This window comes from Muntiacus reevesi, chromosome 1 (genome assembly GCF_963930625.1).
Source record: "Muntiacus reevesi chromosome 1, mMunRee1.1, whole genome shotgun sequence".
Classification (NCBI taxonomy): Eukaryota; Metazoa; Chordata; class Mammalia; order Artiodactyla; family Cervidae; genus Muntiacus; species Muntiacus reevesi.
In genome coordinates this window covers 242,793,637-242,805,968 of record NC_089249.1, presented here as the reverse complement: position 1 = coordinate 242,805,968, position 12,332 = coordinate 242,793,637, and the positions used below count along the sequence as shown (strand labels likewise).

Here is a 12,332-nt window from a genome sequence, read left to right as displayed (position 1 = left end):
ATATTGCAGAGGACTGTTAAAAACTTTAAATAAAACCATGAATGTAGAATGTAAAAATTGCCTAGCTTTTTGCTTGGCACAGTTGAGTAAGAGTCTAAGAGTTAGCTGAATGTGAATCTGTTGTGGCTTGACAAAATGTTTTTATGTGTTAGTTTTGGTGTTGTTGCACTGTCACTAAAGTTGGGTTCATTTTTTTAAGCCTTTTTTTTTTCTGTCCTTCAGTTTGCATAGTTTTTGTTGTTTCTTTGCTAATCTTTTCTTTTGCTGTGTCTAATGCTATTAAGTCCACTCAATGACTTTTAAAAGGACCTAGGTTCCATCCCTGGGTTGGGAAGCTCCCCTGGAGAAGGGAATGGCTACCCACTCCAGTATTCTGGCCTGGAGAATTTCATGGATAGAGGAGTCTGGCAGGTTACAGTCCATGGGGTCACAAAGAGTTGGACACGACTGAATGATGTTCAGTTTCATTTTTATTATATTTTCAACTCTAGAAATTCCATTTGTTTCTTTTTTCTTTGAATTTTCCATTTCTTACCTTCTGATGTATTTATTTTAGTGTCCCTGTCTGCTAATACCGTCATCTCTGACATTTGAATCTGTTTCTATTGACTAGTATTTTTTCTTGGTTATGGATCACATTTTTCATTTCTTTTATGCTGGAAATTAAAAATGTTACATAGTTGAGTGGATTTTGTTGTCTTTTAAAGGGAGTGAGTTTTGTTTGGAGGGCAGTGAAGATATTTGTAGCTCGTGTGCATGCTTAGTCGCTCAGTCATGTCCGACTCTTTATGACCCCATGGACTGCAGTCTGCCAGGTTTCTCTGTCCATGGGGATTCTCCAGGCAAGAATACTGGAGTGGGTTGCCATGTCTTCTTCCAGGGGATCTTCCCAGCCCAGGGAGTGAACCCAGGTCTCGCACATTGCAGGTGGATTATTTACTGTCTGAGCCACCGGAGAAGCCCAAGAATACTGGAGTGGGTAACCTGTCCCTTCTTCAGGGGATCTTCCCGACCCAGGAATCGAACCAGGGCTTTCTGCATTGCAGGCAGATTCATTACCAGCTGAGCTACCAGGGAAACCCATTTGTAGATTAGGTTGTTCTTTTTAAGACTTCATTTTAAGCTAATAGGGTGAATCTAGGGTGGCCTTTATAAGTGCTAGTTTAGCTTAGCTACTAAGCCTCTGACCCTTCTGAGGTTTCTATCTAATTTCTAGGTATTTAACTAGGTCTGTCTACTTTATTGGTTGGAAGTCAAAATCTCTCAGCCTAGCATGAGCTTTGGGCATTGTTTAGTTTACAGCCTCATGGTCATTCTTTGCCCAGTATCATAGAGTCTTCCAGTATAAGAATAGCTTAGTATTCAGCCAAAGACTCAAGGGCACGCCTGTGTAGATAGCTGTAAATCTTTACCTCTGTGGCTCCCTCCTCTCCAGTACAGTAAAGTCTGAAGATATTGTGGGTTCAGTTTCAGACCACTTCAATAAAGTGAATATTGCAATAAAGCGAGTCTCACAAATTTTTTTTTAATTTTTCAAGCATATGTAAAAATGTCATAACCTATTACATGTACAGTAGCATTATATCTTTAAAAAAGTGTACATACTTTAATTAAAAAATACTTCATTAATGAAAAAATACTAACCATTATCTAACAATGGAGGGTTGCACAAACCTTGTTAGTTAAAAAAAAAAAAAGCGTTATCTGAAGAGTGCAGTAAAGTGCAATAAAATGAGGTATACTTGTACTCTGACCTGCAAATTCCCAGGCGCTTCAGCTTTCCTGGCCTCCTGCCTGTTTCTTCCACTTAGTAAGACTACCATGTTCTGCTTGGGTTTCCCTTCCTTGTGCTGTGATCTGGAAAGCAAACCAATCAGAATTCTCTTCATTTTTTTCTTTTCTCTCCTGAACCATAGTCCAGTATAGTCTGTTGTCTAGTATCTGGAGATAATTGTTCTTTATATTTTGTCCACTTTTCTAGATGCTGTGGTAGAAGGGCAAGTCTGACATCAAATAATCCATCATAAAGTGAAGTTGCTAAGTCGTGTCCGACTCTTTGCGACCCCATAGACTGTAGCCCACCAGGCTCCTCCATCCATGGAGTGTTCTAGGCAAGAGTACTGGAGTGGGTTGCTATTTCCTTCTCCAGGAGATCTTTCCAACCCGGGGATTGAACCCGGGTCTCCCTCATTGCAGGCAGATGCTTTACCGTCTGAGCCACCAGGGAGCCCATCATAGTTGGAAGCAAAAGTTCTCCCTACAGTAGATTATTTGTTGATCTCCTATAAGATTTTAGTGTTAATAGTACAGATTAAAAAAAAGTCTCCGTAATGCATGTCTGAATCTTATGAAGAAGCTTAATTTTCTAGGATAAAGTTTAAAATAGCCTGGATTTTAAAAAAAAAAATCAGATTTATTGAGTTAATAATTTACATAAAGTTCACTCTCTTTAGGTATAGTCATCCCCTAATATCCATGGGGATTGGTTCCAGGAGCCCTCCAGTGGATACCAAAATCTTCAGATGCTCAAGTCCTTTATATAAAATGAGTATCCACAGGTTTGACATCTACAGAACAGAGGGCCAGCTGTTCATAGTTTTATGTATTTTGACAAACATACAGTCCTCTTTACACTGTGTAATCATAGTCCATTGTGATTATTCAGATATAGAATATTTCCTATATTTGTATATACAGGACACAAGAATATTTTTACCACCCCCCATACCCCTTTGTAGTCACTCCCCTCCACCAGTTCTTCACTCTCAGTGACCACTGATCTTTTTTCTGACCCTGTAGTTTTACCTTGTGCAGAAGATCATGTTGTCTCTTATGTATAGTCAGTAGGTTGTTCGAAAGACTGGATTTTGTTTTGAAATAAAAATGAAAAAAAGTTGCCTTAGCTTTTAATTTAAATAGGCAAATGGATTAAAATGCTTGACAAATGCTAAGGCCTTGTATGTTGGAAGTAAGATCCGATTTTTAAAAATTCATATAGATGCTAATAAAGCAAACCTGTTTATGGACTGTCCATATTTACACATCCCTTCCCTACTATAGGAGAGACAAATGCCAAAGAGAATGGAAACTCCTCTCCAAAGAGTGGGCCGTTTGGGGTATTCTCGACCATCTCTACTGCTGTTCAGAGCACAGTGAGTAAAAATTGCCAAGGTGGCCTGCTTCCTTCCATGATTATAATGGGTTTTGTCTCTCTTTCTTTCTTCTTCCTTAAAAGTCTTGGGGACTCATTACTCTTATGGGAGTTCAAATTGCTGAAGATCATTCACTTTGATCTTAAGTGTAGAGTGAAAGCTACTTGAAAAACTTAGAAGTAAAAGAGGGAGGAGATGAGTAATGGAGAGGGAATGTACATAATATTTTATGGACTAAGAATTCTTAGTTTGTTGGTCCTAGAAAAACCTCTCTGCTTTACAAAAATATTTTTCTCATAATTACATCGTTTAGATGAAGGGAAAATGAAATGTTTATGATGAATACTTATAAAGCCATGGATGATTAGAAACATTTTTGAAAAGATTATATAAGAAGCTTAATATCTCCTGTGTGACAATAGCTAGTACTTTTTAACTTTTTATTTAGTATAATCTATATTCAGAAAAATGAAATCATAAGTGTTCAGTTTTAATTTGCACAGTGTGAGCATATTCAGACTAAGAAACATCATGGTGGTATATCAGATGTCTACCCTGTGCTGTCTCCCTGTCTTCTCAACCTCCCTCTCTTGCTGTCTAAGGTAGCTACAATTCTGTCTTCTACCAACATACAGTAATTTTGCTTGTTGTATAAAGAATCATAAAAAATGTACTCTGTTGTATCTGGTTTCTTTCATTCATTATTATGTTTGTATAATTTATTCATGGTATGGCTATGTGGTGTATTCCATTTTCTTTGTTGTGTTTCATTGAGTGACTGTGTAACACTCATTCCAGAGTTGGTAAGTGTAGAGGTAGTTTTCAGCTTTTAACTTTTATAATAGTACTCCTGTGAGCATTCTTGTGTGTCTTTTGATGAACCTCTACACATTTTTTTGAGTGTTTAACCATGGGTAGAGTTGCTAGGTCATAAGATATTCATATATTCAGACATACTAATAGTTTTCCAAAGTGAGTATACTGCTTTACATTCCCATAAGTGCAGTATGATTGTTTTAGTTGCCCCACTTTCTTGCCAGTTGGTATTGTTATCCACTATTTAACATGATCAAAACATGCAGGTGTCTTTCTTCAACGTTATTGTGACAAGGTTGCATGTGTTTTCTAGGGAAAGAGTGTTATCAGTGGGGGTTTGGATGCCTTAGAATTCATTGGAAAAAAGACAATGGATGTAATAGCAGAAGGGGATCCTGGATTTAAAAGAACCAAGGGTCTGATGAACCGGACTTCTACACTGTCTCAGGTACTATTTGCATTTATCTGTTTACTTTCTGTTTCTATTTTGATCTGTATTTTTGCTTGTGTTAACTTGGGACCTTGTTAGTATTTCCTTTTGAGGACTTTTTAGTGAATTTTTTTTAAGTTAAGGTTTTTTTTTTTTTTTTTTTTTTTTTTTTCGGTGAGGGGATACACAGCTCTAATGCTTAGAAAAATGTGCAGTTCTTTTTTTTTTTTGCCTCCTCTTTCCTTCCCTCAGAATGTCTTTGTCAATGCAGTATAAGATGCCAAGCCCTTTTAGGATTGTTTATTAGATTAACAGTAAAAAGCATGTTCAGAAAAACACTTGGTTCCTAGGGTGTTATTTACCCTGTGTAGGAGCAAATTATGTGATCATATTTTCCCTGCAGCTTCTGAGCCTTTCTGATTTGAATCACAGTTCCAGAATGAAAGAGCAGTGTTATTCATTTCAGTTTTGCTTCCCTCGACTTTCAAAACTCATCCTTAAGCTTTTGTTACTTGTTGCAGTATAATGCCTCCATCTCTCTTTCAGGTTTTACGAGAGGCAAAGGAGAAAGAAGAACTATGGACTTCCAATGAGGTTACCATGGAAACAGACAAGAAAACTCATTATGGGCTACTCTTTGATGAATTTCAAGGCCTTTCACATCTAGAAGCTCTGGAGATGCTCTCTCGAGAAAGTGAAATAAAGGTAATTCCAAACCAAAAATTTCATCTGGGATAGTCTTTCAGTAAAAGCACACTGCATAGTCTCTTTTCCTCTGTGCAGTTGGAAAATGAAATGTATGTCAGGTAGAGGCTTGAGGCACTCTGAAAATACTGTGCCAAAACAAACAGAAAGAATTAATATTTGAATTAATTGCTAGAAGTAGAATGAGTCAAGTGTTGTTTCTCTTTGTTAAAGACAAATGGGAAAAAAAAATAAAAAATAAAGACAAATGGACAGATTAATAAAGATGTCTTAATAATACATCTATCATTTGTCCTTCATCTTATTCTTTTTTTCTTTTTATAAGTTTCTTTGGCTTAAAATGCCGATTTGGATTTAGTTATCTGTTAGCTTTTAATTGATTCAAGACTATTTCATTTTCTCCTAATTTTTAAGCTGAGTTAAGCACTAATTTCTATACATTTCTTGTTTATATTGTTTTTGACGAGATGAAGTGCATTCAGGCTGGTATGGCTACAGTGGTTTATATTGTTTTTGGAAGCACAAATTCTCCCTATCTTTCATCTTGTGTTAAGGTTCTTAAGAGCTTGTGAATTGATAATTTTAATTTTACTATGATCTGTAACCTCTTCTGCTTTTGAGAATGTTTTTCTTTTTCATGCTTATTATCTTGTATCAATTCAGGTGAAATCTATCCTTAATTCTCTAAGTGGAGAAGAATTAGAGACTCTAAAACTTGAATTGGAGCAACTCAAAGAAGCATTTTCCCTAGCAGAGCTCTGTGAAGAAGAGGAGGAAGAGAAGAAAGGTAATATGGAAATCCAGCATTTGAGTGGAAAGGATGTAGTGTGTTTATGTGCAGTACATATGTAGATATCAGTACATATATAACCATCATATGTCCTAAATATTTTATACTAGTCTTGCAAAAGTATAATTTTTCCTTGGAACTTTATGTACCTTTGAAACTAGCTTCTGAAGTAAGTACAGGGTACCTTGTTGGCTATTTATCAAAGAACTTGAACATGGCAGCAAATGGTCTACGTATTGTATTAGAACTGACTTATGAGGAAAATCTAGATCATCAAGGTCAGCTTTTAATATCTGGGAAAATAAGTGGGGCTTTCTGCATAGCCCTGTGGCATTAGAGTCCGTATGTATTACTGTTCATTCCAAGTGAAGGCAAGAAGATATTGGTCATCAGGATGTACAGAGATACTGAAGAATGCACTGCAGAGATCTATCACAGAAAACAAGTCACTATTTTAGAAATATAGGACAGTAAGGTATGGGGGTTTGGCACTACAGAATGGCAAAGAATAATAGCATTGATAGATCTCAAGTCTTTTACAAATCTCTAACTTTTGCCATTAGGTTTTTTTAACCTGCAGATTGGGAGTGTTATAAGATTTGGGGCAAGGCACAATATGCCCTGTCTCAATGTAAGCTGATAGCATAGATTTTTTTTCTTCTATGGCCTCCTGCCTGATGGGGTATTAATTAATGAATATTGGGCAGGGATTTATTCTGGTTTGTGGTAATTTTAATGGGTGATGTGGAATATATTTTATTTATTTTTAATTGGAGGATAATTGCTTTACAATGTTGTGTTGGTTTCTGCCATACATCAACATGAATCAGCCATAGGTATACATATGTCCCCTCCTGTCTCCCACCCATCCCACTCTAGGTTATCCCAGAGCCCTGTATATACCACATCTTCTTAAACCAATCATCTGGTTATATAATATCTTGCTAAATAGATAATATTTATATAATATCTTACTCTGTGTAAAGAGTCCTGATACAAAATGGTCCTTGAATATGAATTTTTAAAGCTGTCTTGACACATTGAGAAGACAGTAAGCATGGTAGATAAAAGGATGGATTTTGGAGTTAGACCTGGTTTCTAAATCAAGATCTGCCATTTATTAAGCCTTGTGACTTTGGGAAGTTACTTAACCCTGAGCTTCTGTTTCCTCAGCTGTAAGTAGAGGTGGCTAATCTCTCAGTTTGTTCTAAGGACTAAATGAAACGTTATGTTTAATGTGTGGCTCATAGTAAACACTCAACAAATGGTGGCTATTGTTTTCGTTATTAGAATGGCATAAGTAAATAAATAAAGATCTTTATTTTCAAAGTCTCACTTAGTAGGAAACCTATACATTGATTTTTGATTTGCTTAAGTTGCTCCATTATTCCTACATGCCCTGGTGTGATAATCCCCGATTATTTTATGAACTTAATTTAGGCTATTTGTACATAATACCATTAACAGTATTTGTTTAATTTAGTCAACATCTCGCTTTGTATAGCAATCAGAAATCCTGATTTTAAATACCATTCAGAGGACTCTAGGGAATTGCTAAACAGATGGATTTGTGTCTATGATATTTTTATTCCTTACCTGTTGGCCAGATATCAGGATTCTGCAAAGACAGCATTGGAGTGCTGCATGCCACCTTTTCCAACAGACCTCCCTAGTGATTCTGGTTGAGAATACAACACTGACCTTGGTATTTAATTATATCTCAGTGAAGTTAGGATAGGGGAGAGAAAACCCTGGTGATGTTGATCGTCTTCAGTTTCTGTCAGCATCCTTAGCCTTTGCCCTTCTACCTTATGTATCTGATCCCTTCATTTTTGTAGACTTCCTGCTTGTGGTGCCCGCCTCTCTTCTGAGTCTCCCCAAAGCACCAACCCTGTCTTCCTTTTGTCTGCATACTTTTGTTCTAGTGCAACAACTGCTTTTTAAGCTCAAATTGATAGGGAGTACATGACAAAGATCTCCATTACTCCCCCCCCCCTGTATTTTATCTTTATAAAAAATACTCATTTGTTTTATTTTTTAGATTCCACATATAAATGATAACATAGTTTTTATCTTTCTCTGTTTCACTTATTTCACTAAGCCTAATACAAACATTTTTTGATTAATCTTCAGCAGTAAAAGTTTTTTGAGCACTTAGACCCTATATATATATATATATATATATATATATATATATATTTGAATGTGTATAAATTATAAACGTGTACTACCATAATAATACATTATTTACATTCTAAAGTGTATCCTAGAAAAGAACTTCTTAAAGAGTGAGCGATATATATGGAATTTAGAAAGATGGTAATGATAACCCTATATGCAAAACAGAAAAAGAGACACAGATGTACAGAACAGAATTTTGGACTCTGTGGGAGAAGGCGAGGGTGGGATGTTTCGAGAGAACAGCATTGAAACATGTATATTATTTAGGGTGAAACAGATCACCAGCCCAGGCTGGATGCACGAGACAAGTGCTCGGGCCTGGTGCACTGGGAAGACCTAGAGGAATCGGGTGGAGAGGGAGGTGGGAGGGGGGATCGGGATGGGGAATACATGTAAATCCATAGACTGATTCATGTCAATGTATGACAAAAACCACTACAATATTGTAAAGTAATTAGCATCCAACTAATAAAAATAAATGAAAAAAAAAAAGAGATAAATGACTATAAGTAGAAGTCATTTTTTTCCCCTCCTACACTTTATCAGATTATTTTATAAACTCTTTGAGATGCTTGCATCCCACTTGAATGCACATTCATCCCTTGATCCCAAATAATTTAGAGCTTTGCTGGGAAAACAAAATGTCCTGCTAAGAGTCAGAGTTTTAGTAGGATATGATTAGTAGTTGTTTAGACAAGGTACAAAGGTCACAGTTGTATCGTTGAGTGAGATCAATTTTTCCCAAACTGTGTTATACCTGGGATCACTAAACCATTTGAATGTTCTGCCTGGAATCCCAAGGGAGGACAAAAGAATAGCAGATAGACAAGAATCAAGGCAGATTTTCTTCCCGTTAAGGATTTTGGGGAGGAAAGCAGGTATGAAGCAGTAATAATTTGCTTTGGTAACCATGAACTAGTGACTGGAAGATCCATAGATTGTAAGTGCTGGGAGATTTCTGTATACAAGAGTTCTCTCTGTAGTCTTTGGTGCAGAAAACACTTGGACTGTGATTCAAAGAGGAGATTGGCTAGGATTTAGATGAATAGAGAGAAACAGCATTTCCTGTCATTTGTTGGGATGTGTTGATTGTCTTTGATCTTGACTCACCTATTTGCTTGCATGTTTCTCAGGTATTAAGAATTCCATGTTCCACATCATTGCTCATCAAGCTTATTCCAGTAGCTTCCTCACCATCCTTCCAAAATCCTGGAATCCTTTTTCCTCTTCCTTTCTTATTATCTACTATTATTCTTATCTCGTTTCTGGATTATTGCCTCAACTTTCTTGCCTTCCTTCATGTTTCTCTTTCATTCCATTCCCACCAGGAAGCTAAAGTGATCTTTCTAAAATTTTAATTGGATTTGCCTGTCTGTTTCAAATCATTCAGCAACTCCTCATTCTCTTTGTGAAAAGTTCTTCACCATGGTTTATAACATCCTTTAATACCCGAATCCTGCTTACTTTCCTAGCTTCATTCTGTCCCTCTTCTCCTTCTTCCATCAGGACAAGCCCAATGTATAGAACTTCTTGCAATGCTTTCTGAATTTTTGTACTTGTTTTCTCTGCCTGAAGCCATTCTCCTGGCTAACTTGTACTTGTCTTTTATGTCCCAACTTAAATTTAGTTTCTTTGGAAGCACATGCATAGTACTCAATTAGTACTCTGCCTTCATCAGTTCTCCATTTATGCTTATAGGATATAATACAAAGAGCACAGGCTCTGAATTGGGGGTGGGAAGGCCAAGGTTTGACTCCTAATTTATTATGAGATTTGAGGAATGTAAATTAACCTCTTCAGGCCCTATTTTCTTCATCTCTAAAATGAGATAGTGATGCTTTTTTTTTTTTTTTTTTACAAATCCATTGAAAGAATTCATAGTAAAATATACATTAAAAAGGATTTTGTAAGCACCGAAGCACCTTGCTCATGTAATTCGCTTCTGCAGTTAGTACTACTGCTGCTGCTACTATCATTTCTCTTCTCTCCCCTGCAATGATGCATTCCTGTCTTTGTACAGTGTTTTACATGGGACTTGTTTTTCTAGGGGATGAAGACTTTACCAAAGAGATAACAGAGCTATTTTCCCAGCTGCATGTCTCCTCCAAACCAGAGAAACTTGCCAGGGTAAGTTTTTCCTCTTGGTGATTTTAAGTTTTTTACGTACATATATTTAGTGGACAAAGAATGTAAGGTTGTAAATTCCTGGCAAGGATGTCACCAACACCAAGGGTACATCCTGAGTTCCATACCTTGTGTCTGCTTCTTGGTTTCACAGGTTAGTGTGCTAAACTCACACTGCGCCTCCCACCCCCAGCCCCCCAACACGTCTGCCATCCTCACCTGTTTTCATATGGATTGCTTTGCTTGTCTGAAAGCTTAAATTAGGCCCCAGCCATTGGTTGTGCTCACCAGCCATTGTGATACCAATGGGCTAGTTCTCTATTGAGGTCTCCCTCTCTGTTGATGTTCTCAGGGCTCATGAGTGATTCACAGATGATGGCATGTGGCCCCTGCCATTAGGTAGCTAGAGGCTGCCATTTCCCAGAACCCAGTAACTCAGATAATGACCATTTAGCTTGTGGAAATGAGAGGGTTCTTGACCTGGACCTTGCTCTTCGGTGGCGATGCCTGAGCTGGAGCACAGGACTTTGGTCAGAGCTCAGAGTGGGTTGGGAGAGACTGTTTCCAGAGTAGGACCCGCCTAGCCTTTACACCAGCCTGCCAGCTCTTGGGAACTATTCTATGGGTCTTGGGCTGCCTGCTGCCTCTTCACCCTCTTCTCCTAATCTCAAGAAACATCTTAGAATCAGTTAGCAGCAGGCACACATTGCTTCCTGGCCAGGGAGAACTGACAGCCATTAAATAGACATCAGAGTCACCTCTTGCATACCACAGGGTAAGAAATATGATGCTTGAGGGAAGTTATGCATTGCTCTGTCATGACCAGTGAAAATGCTGCATTCTCTAGGAAAGCTTTCGGCACCTCGCCTCAGCAGCTCCTCTCCCTCATCTTGTCTGTAGCACTTTTAACTACAGCATTTTATAGCTTGGATCGTAGTGTTTTTGTTTTGGAAATAATATCCAACTTAGAAAAAAGTTACAAGAATAGAACAAATAGCCATTCATATACCTTTTATGCAGATGTACCTGATAACATTTTACTTCATTTACTTAATCATTTGTGCTTGCAAATGAGTTCTCTCTTTCTATCCCTTTTTCTCTACCTCCCTCATACATACATGCACACACATGTTATAACTATTATTGGGATTATTTCTGGCCCTGTTATGTGGCATGCAGGATCTTTAGTTCCACAACCAGGGATCAAACCCATGCCCTCCACAGTGGAAGCATGGAATCTTAACCACTGGACTGCCAGGGAATTCCCTGGGACTATTTTTTGAGAGTAAATTATAAGTATGATATTCCTGTTCTCCTAAATATTTCAATATGTGTCTCTTAAGAATATGGATGTTCCCTTCCATAACCACACTAATTATCAACTGCAATAAATTTAACATTGATACCATACTTTATTTAATCTGTTGTCCACGTTCCAGTTTTGTCAGTTGACCTGATAATGTCCTTCATTTTCTTCCTTTAATGTTGGAGCAAGTACATGATCATAAATTGTATTTCTTTGTCACATACTTTGTCTCTCTTAATCTGTATTTACTTTGTTTTTGTTTGTTTAGTCCCTTTTAATATGGAATAGTCCTTAGCCTTTCTTTATCTCTTATTATTTTGACATTTTTGAGAAATACAAGCCTCTTTTCCCTTTATAGAAGTAGAGTATTCCTTACTTGAGGGTTGTCTGATGTTTTCTCATGATTAAAGTCAAGTTATGCATTCTCAGCTGAAAGAGTTTATAAATAATGTTGTATCCTGCACAGGGTACAACATATATAGAGGCACATGATGTCCATCTGTCCCTTATTGGTGGGGTGTTGTCTGATTTCTTACTGTATGGTTATGATTTTGTTCCTGTGCCACTAATGAGCTTTCTGTGGGGAGACATTTTTAAGACCATACAAATACCCTGCTGCTCATCATTCAACATCCTAGCTTTAGCAGCTCTTCATGATTCTTGATGCACCAGTCTTTACTGTGATGATTGCCAAATGATGATTTGTTTCAATCTCAGTACATGCTTCACATTTACGAGTTGGCTGTCAGCATTCTGCTGAAGAGTTAAGAACTTTACCTTCCCCCCTTATCTCTTTATTTATTATCTGTTATTGGTATGGTCTCATGG

At 37.4% G+C, this 12,332-nt stretch overlaps 1 protein-coding gene across 3 annotated transcripts in view; it reads left to right on the top strand.

Moving 5' to 3' along the window:
- The window catches only part of FAM114A2 (family with sequence similarity 114 member A2), a 37,055-nt gene that overhangs the window by 5,744 nt on the left and 18,979 nt on the right, over positions 1-12,332 (top strand). For all 3 annotated transcript variants that reach the window (XM_065918966.1, XM_065918967.1, XM_065918968.1), the window contains exons 5-9: positions 3,061-3,152; positions 4,282-4,416; positions 4,945-5,103; positions 5,767-5,890; positions 10,122-10,201. In XM_065918966.1, coding sequence (XP_065775038.1) covers positions 3,061-3,152; positions 4,282-4,416; positions 4,945-5,103; positions 5,767-5,890; positions 10,122-10,201 — 590 coding nt within the window. The remainder of the gene's footprint in view (positions 1-3,060; positions 3,153-4,281; positions 4,417-4,944; positions 5,104-5,766; positions 5,891-10,121; positions 10,202-12,332) is intronic.